At 39.3% G+C, this 20,853-nt stretch overlaps 1 protein-coding gene across 2 annotated transcripts in view; it reads right to left on the bottom strand.

The window, feature by feature from the left end:
• The window catches only part of alpk3 (alpha kinase 3), a 64,606-nt gene extending 44,886 nt beyond the window's left edge, over window positions 1-19,720 (bottom strand). For both annotated transcript variants that reach the window (XM_004915975.4, XM_002934570.5), the window contains exons 1-2: window positions 19,575-19,720; window positions 1,215-1,428 (exon numbers count right to left, since the gene is read on the bottom strand). In XM_004915975.4, the coding sequence (XP_004916032.2) occupies window positions 1,215-1,384 (170 nt within the window). In that variant the 5' untranslated portion in view covers window positions 1,385-1,428; window positions 19,575-19,720. The remainder of the gene's footprint in view (window positions 1-1,214; window positions 1,429-19,574) is intronic.
• Between the last annotated feature and the right edge of the window lie 1,133 nt (window positions 19,721-20,853).

Here is a 20,853-nt window from a genome sequence, read left to right as displayed (position 1 = left end):
AATGTAACTGCAAACCATTTTTGTGAATTGTTTATATGTACATGTTAACTGTTCTGTCTTTTGTACCCCTCTATTCTGTAAAGTACTGCGTAAATTGATGGCGCTATATAAATAATAATAATAATAATAATAATAAATAATAATAAATGGTTTTTGTAACTCCAAGTTTTCTTGTGATTCTCTCATATTCTTGCACCATTTTCAGGCTATTGAAAAATCTGCAACAATATCAGCAATATCTCTATGAAGGTTTTTATTCATATAGGCAATTATATACCCTTAAGGGTTTTAAAATGCAGTGGAATTTTCTACTACTAAACTGAACTGAGGTATCTGCTTGAAAGAGTGGTCAAATGTTTTCAAGATTACATGGCAGGTCTAGTTGCTTTAGACTTGCTACTAGATACAGTTTATCATGACCCTTTGGGGTTTTTGCCCACAGAACTAATGTACAAATCTATTGGATCTAGGTGCATTAGTTTAGAACCAGTAGATTGCCCTGCTATAGCTAGAATTAAGTTTATAGCTCACACAGGAGTATTACTTGGGTAGGGAGCTCAAGTAAGTTGGCTTTTATTAGAAAGCTAGAAGTAAATGTTTTGCCAGGCAAACATGCCAGTGTCATTAGGTCACTATGTTTCATATTAGAATCTTCCAACTATATCTTTAAATCTATGCTAGAACACATTTGGCAAGAAGTAAGAGAAAGTACAGGAGAAGTAAGTGGCACAAAACTCAGGACTCAGAGCCCCATGCATTAATCGGTTAAGTAACTTCTGCTGTAGTTCTAAGTGACAAACAAGCTTAAGTGTGACAGGTGGCACACATGAGTCAGGCATTTGTAGCTCAGAAACATGGCAGTGTGATAATCACGGGACCTGAAATTGCACCAGCAGGTGGCAAAAGCCAGGGATATCCCCTTTTGCTATTGCCATAAAGGTCCTTTTGCAAAAGAGCAAAAGTAACAAGAAGTCAACAAAACTGCTACTAAATGGCATTGTAATCAGAAAGCTGGTGTGTAGGAAAAGTTGCAAAAGAAGTAGCTTTGCATTTTTTTAGCTGTAGACTATGTTTACTCTGGGACTGATCTGAACAGAATCATTTTTTAATTACAAGAGGACATAAATAAGCTTTGTTTATTATATATACCTTTTATCTGATTGCTCATTAATGGCAAACAATTTCTACCAAATGCATAAGAAATGCAATCCTACCTGTTCTCAGGCCTCACATTAAGCAGGTAATTTCTACTGTCTGGTCGGGGACTGTATGCAGACCCATTACTGTCTTCACTCTCACTGGCACTGCCATTGCTGCTTCCTAGAGAGTCATAATACCTCCCATTTGTAGATGATGTGCGGCTCATGGGTCTTCGGGTACCCATCCTATATCTCTTTTCCTTTTCTTCGTTAAGTCACACAGAAAAACCTGAACAGAAAAGGAATATATTTGACATTTTTCTCATTATGGTAACATTGAAACATAATTTCCATGAACAATATTATTGGAAAATGTTGCAAAATTGCTTTCAGTTAAAAGTACCTGGATATTTACACAATTCTAACATGAATGTACAGCAATATAACCAATTTTATATAATGGTAAACACATAAAATCATTTATTTAATATAAAAAAATCTACAAATCTCCTGTGTATTTTACCTTTAACTTTTTTTTTCGTGGCCATTTTTATGAGAATTAGAGCATGGTGAAGTCTGGATGGACTTCATTTCTGTTTAGCCTGTTGTAGCTCTCTTGGCTAAAGGTGTTTATTTTCTTATAACTTTGCAACTTGTCAATGTAATAGTTCAATAAGGCCCAGATATGGAAAAGGTAACTCCAAGATGATGGGAGGCTATAGTAACCACTTTCCCATTATTATTCCCAGACTATTACTCCCCTTAATGGGACCGCACCTTTTACATACTATATTTTGACCAGGGGATTCATGAAGTAACTCAGTGTCTAATCAGAAATTTGTTTTTATTATTCTAGCTGTGTTGACCACAAATACCTTGTGACTGGGTTACTGCACTGGTGAAAGTAGATAAGCCCCACTGCCACTCTTGTTTAACATATATGTGTGTTTAAGATCTCAAAGTCACCCTGATGTCAATATATGCGCCCTCATGTTTTTGCAGCTTTCTGAATATCCATTGTGAATGCTTGCTGAAGCCTTGGTGGTTTTTAGACAACCAAGAGTGGTCCACAATGGTAAAAAGGTAAAACAGCGTGTGAACAGTTTACAAAGACACCTCAAGAGTATTTTGTATAAATTAAAGTTGGTGTTTTTATTGCTCTGTATCCATGGCTGCATCATACAGCAACTTAAAACTAGAAAGATCATTTAACACACTGATGCCTTCATCCATGGCGAAAACAGTAGGGCAAAGTGACTCCACAACTGTTTTGGGGCCTAGGAGTGTAAGGTACACATTGGAGGGCCCTAAAATGTTTTTAATGTGGGGCCCTTTCATTTGTACTTATGTCTCCACATTTACAATGTGTCACCTTTGCTACATTTCAATGCTGATAATCTACAGTGCATCATGTGTTTTTAGTATTTCAGGCTCAGCACATGCCAGTGATGAAAAGACTACAGACTGAGTGACAAGCCTTGAGTGTACAAAAATACTAAACTGCCAGTTCTAGCTGCCACTGCTACACTCATGTGACTGAATATTACAAAGTGAACTGTAGGATTTGTAGTTTTTCTAAGCATGGATATTTAATAAGCATTATTTTGTTTTCTGAATGATGCGATTCCAGCTCATTTAGCTGCAACATTGGTAATATATTAGTGTTTACAAACATAAGTGCTAAAATATGTACCTGTTCAGTTGCATATAGAAAAGCATAATCTACTACAAGTTCACAGATGTGATTTGTTGCTCAGGGTAACTGCGCTGCTGCAGTGCTACCTATGCTTGTAAATTAGCCCCATGTGTTGTAACCCAGCGTTTCTAATAATACCTAACTTAGCACAGTGTTTCCCCCAAGTCTTGTTTTGCCTACAAGGATATTTGATTGTCTTTATTCATTCTTTTGAAATTGCCATTGGCCTTTTATAATTATTGTGGCACCTTGAGAGAAAACAATTTTAGGAAAAGTTAGCACCTTTGGTCATTAAATTACTTACAAAATTGGCACCAACATAGGATAAAAATAATCACTAGAATTTCCAACTTAATAATTGCTAGTTATGTGGTTCCAACTCACTTGGTGCCTGACATAAAGAGTGCACACCACACAAAAGTAGTCCTCTTCCTAATGTTTGATTTTAAAAATGCCTGAACTTTAATATTATTATTAGACAAGTCTAATAACTAAAAATTGCATATGAAGCCAAAGAACACTAAACTACAGGCTGAGACACAAGAAGACCACAGGCAGCAAAATTAGCTCAGCACGGTCACAAGGAACTCAATCTGGGGTTCAAACATTTTTAGCAATCATAAACCACTTGCATGCTACATATGTGAACCTTATTATAGAAGCATAGGTATTAGGGCAATAAAAAAAGACCTTGAGCTATGATAAACTTATTTCCAATAACTTTAAGAAATAACCAAGTTACCTATGGCTGCTCAATGGGTAGCACTTCTGCTTTGCAGTGCTGGGGTGCTGAGTTTAATCCTGGCTAGGGTGCTATCTATAGAGGTGGCCATACACATTAAGATCCGCTCGCTTGGCAAAGTCCCCAAGCGAGTGGATCTTCTCCTGATATCCCCACCTACGGGTGGGTGCTATCAGGAAAATGTAGGCTAATTTGATTTGATTTTTATTGTATACCTTTTATTTCCAAATTACACAATTTACATAGCAAATAATTCACTCTACCATTTAATATGTTATTCTTGAACCAACAAATGTATTGTTTTTCTTACTCCCATGTAACTGGAGGAGTCCCAACCCAGACTTGGATTTCTTACTATTGAGTGCTATTCTGATATCTACAGGAAGCTGTTATCTTGATACCTTCCTATTGTTCTGCTGATCGGCTGCTGGGAGGGGGGAGATATCACTCCAACTTGCAGCGCAGCAGTAAAGTGTAACTGAAGTTTATCAGAGCACCGGTCACCCTGGGAAATGAAGGATATGGTTAGCCCTATGTGAAATTAAATATAAAAAAATCTGTTTGTGTTTTTCGAAAACAGATTTCAATGCAGGATACTGCTGAAGAAGCTCTATAACAGGGGTGGGCAAACTACGGCCCGCGGGCCACGTCCGGCCCTGGCCTTTTTAATCCAGCCCACCGACGACGCCAAGTCTCATCACGCGAGACTAGGGGGCTAATTTACTAACCCACGAATCCGACCCGAATTGGAAAAGTTCCGACTTGAAAACGAACATTTTGCGACTTTTTCGTATGTTTTGCGATTTTTTCGGCGTCTTTACGAATTTTTCGTTACCAATACGATTTTTGCGTAAAAACGCGAGTTTTTCGTAGCCTTTACGAAAGTTGCGTAAAATCTTGCGATTTTTCCTTAGCGTTAAAACTTACGCGAAAAGTTGCGCCTTTTTCGTAGTGTTAAAACTTAAAAGGTGCGAAGTTTCGCGTAAGTTTTAACGCTACGAAAAAAGCGCAACTTTTTGCGCAAGTTTTAACGCAAGTCTTTACGAAAAAAACGCAATCGGACTCATTTCGACCCGTTCGTGGGTTAGTAAATCAGCCCCTTGGTGTCATTGGCGGGCCGGAATTAAACAGACTAAGGGGGCGTAACGCTGGCCTGGCCCTGCCCGCCATGGCCCGGTCTGGCCCAGGGGTAAGTAAATGTGGCCCGTGAGCCAAAAAGTTTGCCCACCCCTGCTCTATAAACTGATGCATTTTTTTAAAAAAACATGTTTTCCCGTGACAGTATTCCTGTCAGCAAAAGGATTTGTACATTACAATTTGAAATTTTTCAAAATTCATAGAGACTGAAAATAATTGGTCAAGTAACAGCACAGATTGCAAAGTTACTAAAAATAAGTCTAGAGAGTTTGACAATCCATACAAACTGGCTTCTGCATCTATTATTAAGTCACTGGATCGAATCATCAGAGCTCAGCTAACACACAAAGTTTGCAACATACCGATTATCTTTAAATATATCTCCTATCACCAAGCTTAAAGTATGCCTTTCATGTGTCATACCACACCATCCTTATAACTAGTTTTATTACTACCCTACATTGAGAATATCATTTTATCCACATACCTAGTGATTCTAAAACTTTATACAACTACAAACACTTTTATATGTATATATAGTCACACAGTTAACTTATCTAGGTTACATTTTTACTCTTGTTTGGTGCACAATTGCACAGACATAGATATACTGTACATTGGCTTGTTTTCTTCAAGTTTATTTTACTCACAAACACAAAATGGCACATAAATGAATGCTTCAGAAAACAAAAGGTGGTGACAACAATGCTGACCTCTGTGGCTGTAGTTAGTTTAGTGAAGGCTAGTATAACAGTTGAGGCTTTTATGGGCATAGAGAGTATTAAATAGACAGTCAGAGCAGTTTTAGCCCCCATGAATATGGTTTTAGAACCTGGATACTATTTAGAACCTTGTGTGGAAACAAGAACAATAGTAATAGATTCTAAATGCCAGAAACATTTTCTATAGAAAATAATTTCCCTTTCCTCTGCTATATCAAGATGTGTAGGGTCAACTGGCTAAGATTCTTAGCAATGGGTCCACTTGTTTGTATTTATACTTTTTATATATATATACTGTATATATGTAAAATTAACCATCATCTCCTGTAGAGCCCAGTAACTGTGAATGTACAAACAAAACGAAAAGAAAAACATACTGGCACTTTCCCACTTAGTGATTACTAAATACTTATTGAGAAAGCAGAGACACCAAATCCCATAGAGACACCAAACAGAAATCCCATAAGGGACCTATGTTGCCCTAATACAGCAGAATCTTAGATGAGCAACTAGGACAACGTAGAGTCAGGTGGGCTCAGCCTCACCTCTATCCCTCACTTTTTTCTTTTGATTTGTATATTAATAATTTAACTGCAAATCACTGCATACGTGGCTGGTGCACTCAAACTGTGTCTGCAACTTCTGTGTATGTCTCTGGTGGAACCCTCTGAAGACAAAAACTTGGTGCAAACTAAATACAGTAATCCCTAGTGTGAAATATCTTTTTAGACCAGAATGTTGACCATAATTGTAAGCTCCACAGGTCAGGGATCTCATTCCTTTTGTCTGCTTGACACTTAGCCCTTAATCTTTTATGTAACTGTACTTTGAAATTATTATTACTTAATGACCCCCTGTCTGTTCTATTAATTTATTTTTCTATACAGCACTGCATACATAAGTAGCGCTATATAAATACAAATATCCATACATACTAACTCCAAATTCACTCATATTTTAACAAACAGTAACAATACTTAATACTTAAAAGTATCTGCAAGAAGTATCTGCAAGAAAAACATCAGAGAATCAGTGCATTTTAAGTACAACGGGACACACAAAAAATATCTGGGTTTGTCACCAGTGAAGGCACAGCACTCACTAGAGAACTTAACAAAATTAACTTTAAATGTGTGTGTGTGTGTGCATTAGCCCACGGCTTAGATGGAACATTGGCTGGGTGGCACCTTGTGCCGTAACCCTAAATATCAAAAAAATTGAGATAAGAACTTTCAATCAAGGAATAGAAAACCAGAAAATGGTTCAGAACTTCTTTAGGGTGCACAACAAGTAAATAAAGTTGTTAATATAAGGGATGTTATGGTAAGTATGTTTGAAGTACTGACTTGTTGGCTGATACAGGAACAATAATAGACTGAGAATGGAAATTTGCATTCTCCTTCATCAAACCTTTCCTGGAGTTAATTGGCCATACCTCATCTTTCAAACAGTACTGTTATGACAGATGCACGTCACATGGAAATACTGGTCTCAGTTCTATCCTGCAGCATTCATTTTGTTTTGTAGGAGCCCTATCTTGAAGAAGAATTGCAGCCACTTGTACTAAATCTCACAGAACTTTTCAGTTTACAGGCAAATAGCCATTAGTGCATAACAGTGATATAAAAACTATATGCTTTACCATAGTACAGGCTACATGTACTTGTTTGTAAAACACAGGGGGACACATCAACTGCAAAAATAGAACTGCTTACCATAGCCTTCTGTAAAACATCACATGCTAGATCATACAGGGCTGTTATTGCATAAAATGTTCTACACGTGTACACAACTCTTAGGACATACCCATTCACATGTAAGACTTGTGATGGAAATAAAGGTTGTTTGTAGGGTTTGATGGCCTCTAATGGAACAACATTTAGAACAATTTTCCTTTATGTAAGTGTGGATATGATTAACACAAGGTGTATGTAATAATTAGGGTAGACATACTAACAGCTCGGTTTTTTATATGATTTAGTTTTAGCTAATAGCCGTCTAGACAGAAACTGCAGTAATGTTCTTAAATCCTAGCTTGGACTTCACAGATGAGTTAACAGGTGGACAAGTAAATTCAGGTGTCCGCAGCATAAATATAGTAATAAAACCTTCTCTTACGATATATCTTAAACTGATTTGTTCAGTTTCAAAAATACAAGCAGGATGGTTTATCCCTGATTATATGGGTCAAAGTGTCTGCATTGTTGAAACCTGTAAGTTCACTGGGCTTTTCTCATAGGAGCTAATAGTCTAAGGTTTCAGACACACTAATGTGAATAATGAACAGTATCAATAAAGCACCGCAAAACATTTCAGCTCTAAATGAAGTTATTCCATAATATGAAGTTTAACCATACAGTAGGTGGTGCTATGATTCCGTAAATTCTCTTTGAGCAAAGTAAAGGTTGCAGTACAAAGCCTTCTAGAACCAACAAGGACTGGCATAGTAAAAACAAGGAATTGTCTCTATTTACTGGAATAGCAAAACTGCAGCATTGCACTCTGTGAGTGATACCATGGGCTGGTACATTTTTTAAAGAAGAGGAGCTCTAGCTAAGGGTTAAATGTAAGCGACTTAAGTCACTGGAGTGTGCCTAACAAATCACCATCTACCAGTGAATTCCTTTAAATAGAATATTTGGTCACTCTAATTTATAATGAAAATTTTATTTTATATACATTTTAAAGGGGCTGTTCACTTTTAAATTAACTTTTAGTATGATGTACCCATTAGCCACATTCAAATGTATAAAGAGTTGGGAAGCAACACAAGCATGACAAATGTTTCTGGGGGTGCCAAATAAGGGATGTAATTGGGACTGACAGCCTACAGGAGGCTCTGTTTTTGCAACCAAAACTTCCCTTCATGGAAGGCCAACCAAGGGGTTGGTGAGTAACATGTTGCTCCTGAGCCACTGGTTGGGGGTCACTGATGTAGACACTGACATTATGAGGCAATTTGCCTCATTATTCTGGTTTTTCGAATATTTAGCTTTTTGTTCAGCAGCTCTCAAGTTTGGAATGTCAGCAACTACGTGGTTGTTAGGGTCTTGTTTATATTAGCAACCAGGCAGTAGTTTGAATCAGAGACTGGAATATGAATAGGAGCGGGACTATATAAAAAGGTAAGTAATACAACGTAACTATCATAATAAAAACGTAAGCTCACTAAGCAATAGTATTTTAGCTACCAGGGTCAGTGACGCCCATTTAAAAGCTGGAAAGATATAGAGGAGGAAGTCAAAGAATTCAAAAACTATAACAAATAAATAATGAAGACCAATTATAAAGTTGCTAGGAACAGGACATTCTATAACAGAAGGAACAAGGAAGAAGGAAGCGCTCGCTGCAGGTACCCTGGACTGGTGCGGCTTTCTCCTAACAGGGGCACCAGCCTGGGGTACAAGGTAAGCGATTAAAGTCATTTGGGGGTGCCTAACATTTTGGCACCCCCAAGTGACTTAGCCTTTCCTTCTCCTTTAACAAAAAAGTCGCTTTTTCACTCTACTGTGCATGTGGCGGCCCAGGGATTCTGCAGGGGTAAAAAGCACCAGTCCGGGGTAAAAGGTAAGCGATTAAAATTACTGGGGAGTGCCTGACATTTTAGCACCCCCAATTACCTAGCCTTTCCTTCTCCTTTAACAAAAAAGTCACTTTTTCACTCTACTGCACATGTGGCGGCCCAGGGATTCTGCAGGGGTAAGTTGCCATTTTCGCATGCGTTATTTTTCGCGCTAGTTTTAACGCATGCGTTAATTTCCGCGCTGAAAAGAATCCGATCGCATGATTCACTATAACTTAGGCGCGCTAAATATCGCATTCGGCTATGCGAAAATTAACTCCTACTACAGGCAGGCGAAAAATTTTAGAAAAGTACAGTAAATGAGTTTTTGGCAATAAAATATGGACTTACAGTGTTATTTATTCAAGTATGTGTCTTTTTACTCAACTTCACTAAAGTCTTGGCATGTATGGAATTTCGCTACTAATATACAGTACTATAGCAGTAAAAATTTAGTCGCCAAAATATACAGTACAATAGTGGTAAATATTTAGTCGCGATATTATACAGTACTATAGCGGTGAATATGTTGTCGCGATAATATACAGTACTGTAGCGGAGAATATTTTGTCGCGCAAAATACATTACTGTGTATATTTAGGCTATTTTGTTTGTCGCGACTTTGTAATCTCGCGACTTGCGGACATTTTGTGGCGATTTTGTAATCTTGTGACATGTGCGACTTGGGGCCATTTTGTGTCATTGAGCCTGCTGCCACAATACAGAGAGGATCATGCCTGGGGTTTCTTATCTGCTACCAGGGGAGAGGCGCTATATTATCAGCTTGCTCCTGTGCTCAGGATATGATGACCCGCCACTGGGGGACTTAGGGGTCCACGAGAGGAAGAGGGCAATCCTGGGCGAGCTAAGAGAAGGTTTGCTCGCCGGGTTTGCCCTTGATGTGGACCTCCGCCAGCTCCAGCGTCTGTGGTCTGACCTGAAGCGTAGGAGTCCAGATCTGGTTGCTGAAATTGCGGAAGGTAATTATTGTACTTTATTATGCTTTTACAGTATACGTTCAGTAAAAGATTTAGCAAGTAATTTGAACTAAAGGTACAAATGTAAGAAATGTCAGGGATGGTGAAAGTAACATAGTAACATAGTAAGTTGGGTTGAAAAAAGACATACGTCCATCACGTTCAACCATAATGCCAGTGAGGAACTGAAACGTTGGTCACAATAAACCTCTGAATATTATTTCACATCTTTGTGACTCCTTGTCAAAATCCTGTGTGTGCTGTCACCCCATGCCTGTCTAGATTTTGTTTTGCCACAGGCACCCAGGTATTATTGTTCCTTATGGTGTGCAGCTTCCCAGCACTTCATATTGTATATTATATATATATATATATATATATATATATATATATACACACACACATCTATTTTCAAATACATATGCATAAATAAGTTTAAAGCAGGGGGGAAGCAGCAGGGAGCGGCCCATAGTGTGAGTCATTTGGGGAAGGGCCACAAATGTTTTAGGGGGCCCTGGCTAACAATGTCTGTGTGTCTTTTGTATTGATGTGAGGGTTCACAGGGGGAGGGGCCATTGGGGGCGTGGGAGGAGGGGGGCCCAAAAAATGTTGTTGTGAGGGGCCCCGTTATTGGTGTATGAATGTATATATATATATATATATATATATATATATATATTTATATATATATAATATATTACACAAAATAACATCTTGCAATACTATCTCACAGAACTTCAGCTGGCGCCTCCTCCCCAGGCCCAACCCCAGGCCCTCCAGGCTCCTGTGGCCCAGCAGGCTCCTCCGGCCCCCGAGGCCCGACATCCTCCGGCCCCAGAGGCCTGACAACTGGCCCCCGAGGCCCCAGGACCATCGGCTCAAGAGGCTGAAGAGGCCCCCGAGGCCCCAGACACCCCCCCTTGATTCCTCCCCCAGTTTCCCCCCAGGCCCCGGACTCCCCCCAGGCCAAGTGCTTGGCGCCAGGTTCTCCTGCGCATGAGGGACCATCAGTGCAGGAGGACCTGGCCAACATCAAGGCTGAGCTGGCCCAGCTCCGGGGGGAAGTGGAACAACTAAAGAGGGACATTAGAGAACTCAAGGGCAGCAAGCCCTAAGTTTTTTTTTTCCCCCTTTTTTTATTTTATTAGATTAAGTAAAAGTTTTTAGTTTTCTACTTTTGAACTGAGTAATGTCTCATTATTTTTCCTTCCTTGATATGGTATTCTATACTTTCATGTAGTTTCCCCTACACTCTTACATTTATCAGTAACAGCATCAATATGCTATATGGGTTAAATGTTTGCAAATATTCTGCCAATAATTTTGCCTTTAGCCCATTTTGCTGAATAGTAAAACTTGCGTTAATTAGTACATAGCGTATTTTCTGGCGAGTGTGATAACTGGCAATCCAATGTTTTGTTGCCAGAATAATTGCAATATTATATTTGTCCCCGTTTAATAAAGTGCCCATAAAATATTTGCCATTTATTCTGTGTCTAAAATCTCCCACTTAATTTAAGCCACTTTAGCAAATGGACCCCTAAGTATTTGGCTAAATATTGTTAAATGCCCCCCCCCATTTTATTATCTCTAGCACTTCTTTTTCTTACTTATATTTTTATTGGTTTTTTGGGGGTTTTTTTGCAAATAAACTTTTATACAGCATCTCTCTAGCACTCTGTGCTCTCCCAGGGCAAAATGTCGCCAGTTTTATGCTGCCGATTGTCGCGTGCGTAATGTCGCGACAATTAGCGCATGCGATAAATAGCGTGCATGCAGAAAATACAGCGCACGCTATTTATCGTGACAAAATTATCGCATGAAATACCGCGCATAAAATAGCGCGAGTATGCTTATAGTGAATTGTGCGAAAAGTCGTGAAAATTAAGACGCGATAAAATTTTTAACGCACGCTAAAAATAGCGCACGTTAAATCGCACTTTAGTGAATCGGGCCCATATTCTGCAATGCATTAGTTTTAATGCAACTAAGTGCATATTTGTTAAATTAATTTTTCAAGTTAAACATACATCTCTATTTTATTACATTATGAGCGCACAGTAAGCACAAAAATATAGCATGCCGCGTTTTTTGTTTTTTTTAAAAGATAATGAAACACTGGTAAAATAGAAAGCAAATCTGAACACAAGTGAGTAAAAACATGCAGAATATAATGGAATCAATCAGCTGGTGTATTTAGGTGCACTTAAAACTGCATCTCTAAAGCACAAATAAACAAACACTAGTGTGTAAGAGCTCTAAAAGTGATTCAGCCTATTTATCATGCAGAGATACAGTATAGAAGCCTATGTTTTTACACAGTGACAAAACCAGCTTTCTATGTCCTGTGGCTTACCAACTGGCCAATTTCACTTCTCCCTTGCAGCAACCTTAGTAGCACACCTACAAATGCTATAAGGAATAAATGCAAGTCCATCTATGCAGAATGGTGTGCACACAGCTGCCTTTCTAGCTATTATATGCACAGAATTTGACATATTTACTAAAGAGCGAAAGCTACAATTTGGAGTATTGTCACCAAAATGAAAAATTGCCACAGCATTGCCAATTTACTAAAAGAAGAAAACACCATATTTTTGGTGAATTAACCCCTTTCCTTCAGCTCAGATGACTAAAAAGGATAACTTTTGAACAATGTCTACTATATAGCTGTCTAGCCCTTTTTTCATAGGTGCCATTTGTTAGAGACATGGCTTTTACTGTAAGATTAAGGGCTGTGGCACACAGGGAGATTAGTCGCTGCATGCCAAATCTCCTTTGTTGCGGGCGACTAATCTCCCGAAATGCCATCCCACCGGCTAAAATGTAAATCGCTGGTGGCATGGCATACGCGGCGCTGTGATTTGCCAACATTTACGATTGCGATTACGCTCCGATTTACATTTTAGCCGGTGGGATGGCATTTTGGGGGGATTAGTCACGCGGCGACTAATCTCCCTGTGTGCCACAGCCCTAACAGTATCAGAAGGCCCCAAGCTAGTAATTCTAGGAAATAAATTCAGCCTGTGGCCCATATATTATGCTCTGCTCTTTTGTTTCTTTCAGAAAGTCACTAACTGTGCGTGAGAATACTGTACACACCCTGTGCACCAAAAAGCAGTTGTTTGAAAGCAATCGAACAATGAAACGAAAACCTTCCCACAATAATGCAGCAGCAAAGGATATGAGGAAGCAGTTTGCTTACAAAGAGCCCCTTTGCACGAGCCTTGAGCAAACGTTCTTTATGAATCGAAAGCTTAAAAGAAAAGTAAAGGTCCAACACAAAGTGCTCTTGTAGGAAAGGTTGTGTTATATATTAACTGATCAGTAAAAGGTCTCAAAACATGTTTAAATTTACAGTCCATTACATCACATTAGGTAAAACAAGTATTTGTACCTTGGTTTGTGAGTCAAGCCTATAACAACTACTGTAACTCTCTGCATGAAAAGAAGCTGCCTCTGACCTTGGGATGCTACTGACCTTGGGATGACTGGTGTTTATAATTGCAGACTTCCATAATATTCTAAATATATATGATACTGTGTTTAGACAATTAATTTATGGATTACACTGCTAAAGATTTGTATTTATACTGATTATATTTATTTCACTATCCTTTATGGGAATTGTGCCTTTGAGTGAATGGGTGGAGCTCCCCTCATTACACTGATATAAGTGAGCCCTTGATAAAGGGCAGGTGCCGAAACGTTAGCTTGTTTTTGGCACAAATAAATACACCTTTTTTTCACTATTTTGGAGTGCTGCAATGCAATTTCTTGTGAAGAAAAAAGTCAAATAATTACATGCTCATTTTTTGCGACCACACCCCCAAAATACCATTCCAATTTTACAAAATTTGGAAGGGTTTTTAAAATTTGAACACATTTCTGGGGGTTTTGGGGTCTTGTTTTATGTGTTGTTACAGTTTTGCTAATGAAGGTGAAATTGCCCCTTAAGCTTGCCCCCTAAGACTCAATTCCCCCAAGAGACTGTTTAGCTTATTAGTTACATTTGTATCTAAGTGCAGGTGTAGCTTGTTTAGTTTTCTGTGCTCTCTGCCAAAAGCTACTTTTTAAATTAAGTTTGAGAAACATTGTATAATTTTTAGAGTTCAGTGCAGGAGATCAAAGAGAAATGAGGGACTTTTCAGTAAGAATCCAGGACTGTGGGCTGAGCTGATAAGATCGGGACTGTCCCACGAAAAATGGGACAGTTGGGAGGTTTATTAGCTTAGGTTGAACTCCAGATTTGGTCACAAAAATGTGGTACTCCAAATTCATTAAACCCCCATATGTAATAAAAGGCACAGAGTTTGCCCAGGAGCAGTAACCCATAACAACCAATAAGATGCTTGCTTTTAAACAGATAAATGCTACCTGTTTATTGGTTGCTTTAGGTGATAAGAAGTGTAGCAAACTTTGCTCCTGATATTACATAACCCCCAAAGTGTTTTCTGGAATGTCAATTTAATTCCATATTTTGCAAAACCACCATTTTTCAACTCCAGTAATATTTCCAGTATTATGTTTTTACCAACTGCACACCTAAACAGGATCTAGTGAAGTCTGCAGTTCATATCTCTTCTACTTGCCGACTGGCCATGCAGCATTTAGATATTATAGGTAACTGGTCTTAACAGAAAGGGCCTGGCAACCGTTTATAGCCCCGCTTCTGGCCGCGGTGCATCTATATAAAACATAGACTACATTACCCAGAATTCTATATCCTAAAGTACTTCCTTCCTCTGGCAGCACACTGACTGAAACCAAAAAGAACGGGCTTGTAGGTGAGGGTTCAGGTTAAATCTCAGCTATGCAAAAAAATACGATAGTAGAACATTCCCAACTTTAAAAGGATTACATACAGGATTCAAATGTTTCACCTGCAGAAACTGTCATTAATCCCAGTATAAAGGGATTTTTAGTTACAATTAAATACATAAATCTAACTTTAAATGGCATGAAAAAATAAAGATTATAGCGTACAAGGAAAGGAAGGGGGTTTCATTTGATTTGTTAACAGGGTCGGACTGGGGGGTGCAGGGTCCAATGGCCTCCGCCGCCTTCACACCCCCCCACAGGAGCCCCCAACACCCTCAACCCCCTTCCCCCGAGCACGTCGGGTGAGGGAGACCGGCGGATCACCCTGGGGGGTTCAGGTCTGGGCTGCCGGGGCCCACTTGTTTTTTTTCCTGATGCCCCAGCAGCCCAGTCCAACGCTTTTTGTTAGCCACCCCACAATGATTATAAGTGTTAGCCTACAAGCCCAGGCCCACAACCCCCACCCCCGCACAAAATCGCAGGTGACTACCAAGGAACATCCCCTGTATCCCCAGGACCCTATGTGCCCGCAAAGTCCTCTTCCTCAGTAGTTGCACCACAAGTAGCAGTGCTCAAAATAACAAGAATCTGAGGTTAGTGATTATTACTGGGTGTTGCCTAACAATCAGTATCCTATGTGCAATAAAGCTTTGTTCTTCTCTTATTCTCTGCTCTTCACTTATTCTCTTCTAGTCTTCTATGCTTCAAGCTCCAGCCGCTTCAAACCAATAAGCTCTGCTAAGAAGTGAATCACAGTGCTTCAAAAATCTTAGACACTGTATAAAAATAAATAACATGAGTTTTAAAATATCACTATGCTTGTCAAAGAACTGTCACAGTTGAGTTTTTTCAGCACTTAGTACATCTCCTCCAAGAACTCTTTATGTGTAATGATTTTCAAACTGGCTTTTACACCCACAGCATGTGTGGGAGGTATCAGACCCCTATATGACTAAGCCTGTTGGACCATATGAGAGGAAAAAGAGGAACAGCTGAAACACCAACAAGCAACATTTAGGTTGTGACATTTTAATGACATTACACTCCTGGGCTAATGCTTAATAAGACTTCTGCAGCTAAAAAAATGATCATGTATAAAGTGCTTTTAGGGTTATGCACATGGCAAACTTTAAACCTATCCTTGTAACCTGTAACATAACTTAATTTCATCTAACTCCACCAGAGAAAACCTAGCTGATGATTATTCCCTTTGGGCTACAAGGTTCCATTTACCTTGTTGCATAATTCTGTTTATTTATAGAAGGGCATGAACTCTGTTATGTTCAGTTTCTCCTTGCATCCACATGTATACACTTCCATAAGGAACAATTATATTTGCAATTGCAAACAGTTCTTCTCTGAAGACCTGGTTTGCACTGTAATTTGAGGCTTCTAGACATTGGAGTTTTTTCCCACATTCCCCTGTGGTGGATCTTTTATGTTTTCCACTACAATGAAAAGAAGGACGAAACACAGTAAATTCTTCTGGGTCACTCTGTACTCACTGAGGAGCATGTAAGCACAGAACGCAGGTGGAAGGCAAGTTGGTTTGGTGCTGCAATAGGAACACTTAATTGATGGCGCTAATTTCCTCTCTGCAACCAGAATGATTCATGAATATTACAGACAAATGCAAATTTGCACCTGGGAGGTAACCCAATAACTAACTTGATTTGTTTAGTCAGCTGCAGGTAAAAGCAAACATGTGATTGCTTGGCATGAGTTACTGGGTTAGCAAATAAGTCTAAATCTGTGTCGCTCATGCAGAGCCAGATTTTTCTGCAGGTTGAGGAAAAAAAGAAAAATACATTTAAATCTCTGGTGGCCCCTGAAGTTGCACCCTAGGTACTGGCCCTCAAGTGCCTATATTGTAAATATTACCCTGTACCCAAAAGCCCTTTAAACATGAAACCAAGACTACCTTTAACCAAAACTCTCTAAAGATAGATAAAGATATACATAACTGCAAATGAAGATTATACATAACTGCAAACATGCAGACTTATTTAGCATCATGTGGTTCTTTAGGGCTTGTAATGACAAGTGTGTTTATCTGCACTACCCAGCAATGGCAATTCCCTGCATTCACGGGGAGCACAGATAAAAATGCATTCCATTCTGCTTAACGGGGCTGTACTCACACTGGCACATGTAAGCACCAAATGTATGTGGAACGTGGCATGCTGTGTTCCACCTGTGTTTGGCGCTTACATGCAGTCAGATTCTCCATTCAATAGTAGTTAAATGTACAAATAATTATTATACCATTTAATTACAGGGGTTCTTTTGCATACTGAAAGAAATGACATCCTATTTATCAACATAATTTAAATATTTCCACTGGTTAATTCTAAATATATATGCAACTGAAAGGAGCATTTGGTTATCTCTTTCTCTTCACTGGTTTTAAAAGATTGTACTACAAGTTAAGGTGGCCATACATGCTAAGATCCGCTCGTTTGGCAAGGTCACCAAGTGAGCGGATCTTCTCCCGATATCCACACCTACAGGTGGGTGATATCGGGCTAATTCAGTGGTTTGGGGCCAAATGATCGAACTGGTACGACGGGTATAGGTGTAAGTCGGTTCGTGGATGAGTCAATGCAGTCCCCAGTCCGACTAATTTTTAAATCTGCCCAATCGAGATCTGACCGATTTCAGGCCAAATGTCGGTCGGGCAGGCCCGTCATTAGTGCCCATACACAGGCTGATAAGCTGCCGAAACGGTCTAAGGGGCCGATATTGGCAGCTAGAATTGGCCCGTGTATGTCCACCTTTAGTTCTCCTACAGGTCTTTAATCAGCTTCTTTTGCAACACTGATGCAGGAGTCAGAGCCAGCAGTGCATAGAATGCAAACAGATACTGCTTTTGACAGCAATTGCATTTAATTTAACTTTAAAACCCCTAAAAATGTTACCAAGTATTGAACAGTTGCTTAGGCCTTTCTTTCATTATACAAAAAATATATTTTGCTACATTGAGCTGAACCTCTGATAACAGAGCCACCACAGGAAGTACAATTTTTACACATCTTTATCAGGGCATCACTGTATCTGTAGTTGTAGTTGCAAAGATATGGATTAAAAGTTCCTCTCTCAGCTTCCTGGGCCAGTTCCAAAAAAAACTGCATACTGTCTTGTCAGATTATTGTAAAGGACAAAGGCTCTGATATGGCTGATTGTGTTTATTTAATATCATTCTGGTCATAGTATGGTAAAACGTGCAGTTATGATATACTGAAGGCTAACATTGCTATAAGGAATAACACCACAGTGGAACAACTAAGGGTAAAAAGTGCGATACAGTCACGTGTCACTAATCTGACAGATCCTGATCAACCAGAATGGGGGCAGGCATTTCCAGGTCACACAAGCCAGCTAATTAAAAGACCTGGAGGAGAACTTATTTCTACTATATTGTTCAAGAGGCATAACCAGAAGTAAGTGCAGAGAACAGATAGGATAAAAACTTAATTGTTGAATACATACCTTAATACCACTGAAAATGTTGAATGGCTGTCTATTAGAAAGCTGCTTAGAATTACATTTTCTTATTATGCTTTATAAACACTTTATAAGTGACTCCTGCTGCATTGTTTTAAGAGTTAAGCTGGTAACACATTATATGATCCTGGTTTGCCGAGATCACCAAACAAGCGGATCTTTCCCTAATATGCCCACCAGGATGGGTGATATTTGGCTGATTCAATTGTTTTGCACAACGAGGATACAGGCCATTGGTACGAGGACTGCATCAATGAGCTGACGCTGTCCTCAGTGCTACAGGAAACTCATACTGGCCCAAACGACTTCTGCCCGATTTTCAACCAGATATCAGCTGGGTGGGCCTGTTGCAGCCAAGCACTATTATAACTGAAACCGAACATGGGATTAAAAGATAGGGTCTAAAGTGCCCAAATGGGCAATTTAAATCCTGCCTGTGTATGAGCACCTTTAGAGCCAGATAACATAGAGGGATAAACATATACTACTTTCAGTTGCAATTACATTTCCAAATAACTTTGAAAACATTGACATTTGATAATAAATGTTGAACGGAAAGTTGCTTAGATATACATTTTCTTTCATTATGCATAATATATTTCAGTATGGGTTGATCCCCTTTAAGAAATCCGGACTGTTTTGTACCAAAGAACTAGCCATCAGCAGTACTTAAAAATCATGCCTATAGAGTATTGTTAAGGACTTCCATACATATCAGTATTATAATAATCATAGCAAACAATCATGTGCGTTTTGTACCCGATTTACCCATCCCCTTCTTCCAATAGTTTATTGCTTGCGTAATAACTGTCAAACAGGTGCTCTAGCATTTTACTGCATAAAAGCTTGACTGGTTTCCAAGAATTTTTCTCCTTTTAAAGGTACCCAAAGAAAACATTTGCCTTCAATCCAGGGAGAATGGTTGCATGGGACAGAGGCGGCAGCCCTGACAGCTGCTTGTTTAATGCACTAAATATAGCTGCAGCAGGCTTCCATTTAGGAAACTGTTAATAAACATTTAAAAGGAAATAAAAAAAGTGTTTTTCAAAGAAGATATTTTATAATATTCATTGGGATTATGTCTCTTGATTTATACCAACTGTTAGACTAAAGATTACCGGTGTCATACAGTAAATAGTGTAAAACCAGCCCCATTAAAATGGAAAATGATAGGCGCACATAGAGTAAAACATAGATATATATAAACATTTAAAACTCCTGCTATTTAAAAAAGTTGTGAACGCTAGGACTGAAGTAAAAACCCCACAACTTACTGTGCTGGAAGCAGATTGCTAGCTCCTTTGCCAAGGAGAATGGAGAAATTCCAGTGGAATTGGGAGGAATTGGGTAAATACTGTGTGTTTGCCGAGTCTCTTCCCCGGACTGATTCCTTCCTGGCCCTGGCTTAGTCTCCAGGAGCAGCTGTCACTCACACCATGGGCTGGCCGCTGGCTATTTATAGATATCTTCGTATGGGGACAGTCACATTTTCCAAGAGGGCTCATGGATGTGGGAAAGAACTGGACATAACTGGGGGAGGGGGCGAGAGAAAAGCAGCCCCACGTAACATGTTTTGGTAGCTACCTTTTGTTTACTGTATTTATATAGCCCTCGGTCATCTGGTATTTAGCAATATGTCCTAAACTACTTTTAATATACTCAGAGTAAAAATTCTCAGTAGCATGATTTGAAGTAAAGCCCATGCCATAATTAGCAGAGTTTCCCTGCAGAGTTTTAGCACTGTTTTTAACTTCCAAAATCTTACAAAAAGTGAGGCGCAGACAATACCAAAGGTTGTGGATCTGAAATAAATAACTCAGATCTGAGATTTCCAACCATCAACCCTGTAGTTTTTATTGAACGACAATTTCCATTACTCTGTCTTTTAGTGCAGTGCAGAAGATGCTTGGAGTTATAGATGGCCAGCTGCAAGACGGACATCCCATTTGTAACACAATGGTTAAGCATTTTATTCCACAAGGAAGGGCATGCATATCCATCTGAGGGGAAACTGGCTACCCAGACTGATAATGTGATCTGTGTGTGCAAAGTAAAGTGCACTGCAACTTTAGTGAGATTTAACAATACAGACACAAAATTTAATCCATACTGTTCTGCACTGGTTTATGTTTTTGTGTCAGTGTGAATTGACTAATTCATTAGGTGAAAGTCATTTGCAGTGTAGGTGCAACACACCAAGGGAACCCTGGAACACATGTTGATGCAAAATAGCACTTGGATGATTATAGCTTTGTGTGCAATGTTGGGCTTGAATGAGCCCTAACATCTATTCAGTTGAACGCCCCAACAACCTGACCCATATGTGTAAGCTCTGTGATCTTATTTCAACAGTTCCAATTTGGCCAGCATCCCATAGCCCTGGTGCATATTCCCATGTGGCAGGTATCAGATACATGTCAACCAATGCTATCACCCCTTTTGTTCCTGCATACCAAATGGGATTCCCATGTCCCTGTAGCCAAGTGCATTACCAGTACCTGTACATTATGTGCATATATTATTAATCTGTTCCAGTGAAACAACCTTAAATTC

Source organism: Xenopus tropicalis, chromosome 3 (assembly GCF_000004195.4).
Source record: "Xenopus tropicalis strain Nigerian chromosome 3, UCB_Xtro_10.0, whole genome shotgun sequence".
Classification (NCBI taxonomy): Eukaryota; Metazoa; Chordata; class Amphibia; order Anura; family Pipidae; genus Xenopus; species Xenopus tropicalis.
This window is presented reverse-complemented; position numbering and strand designations above follow the sequence as displayed.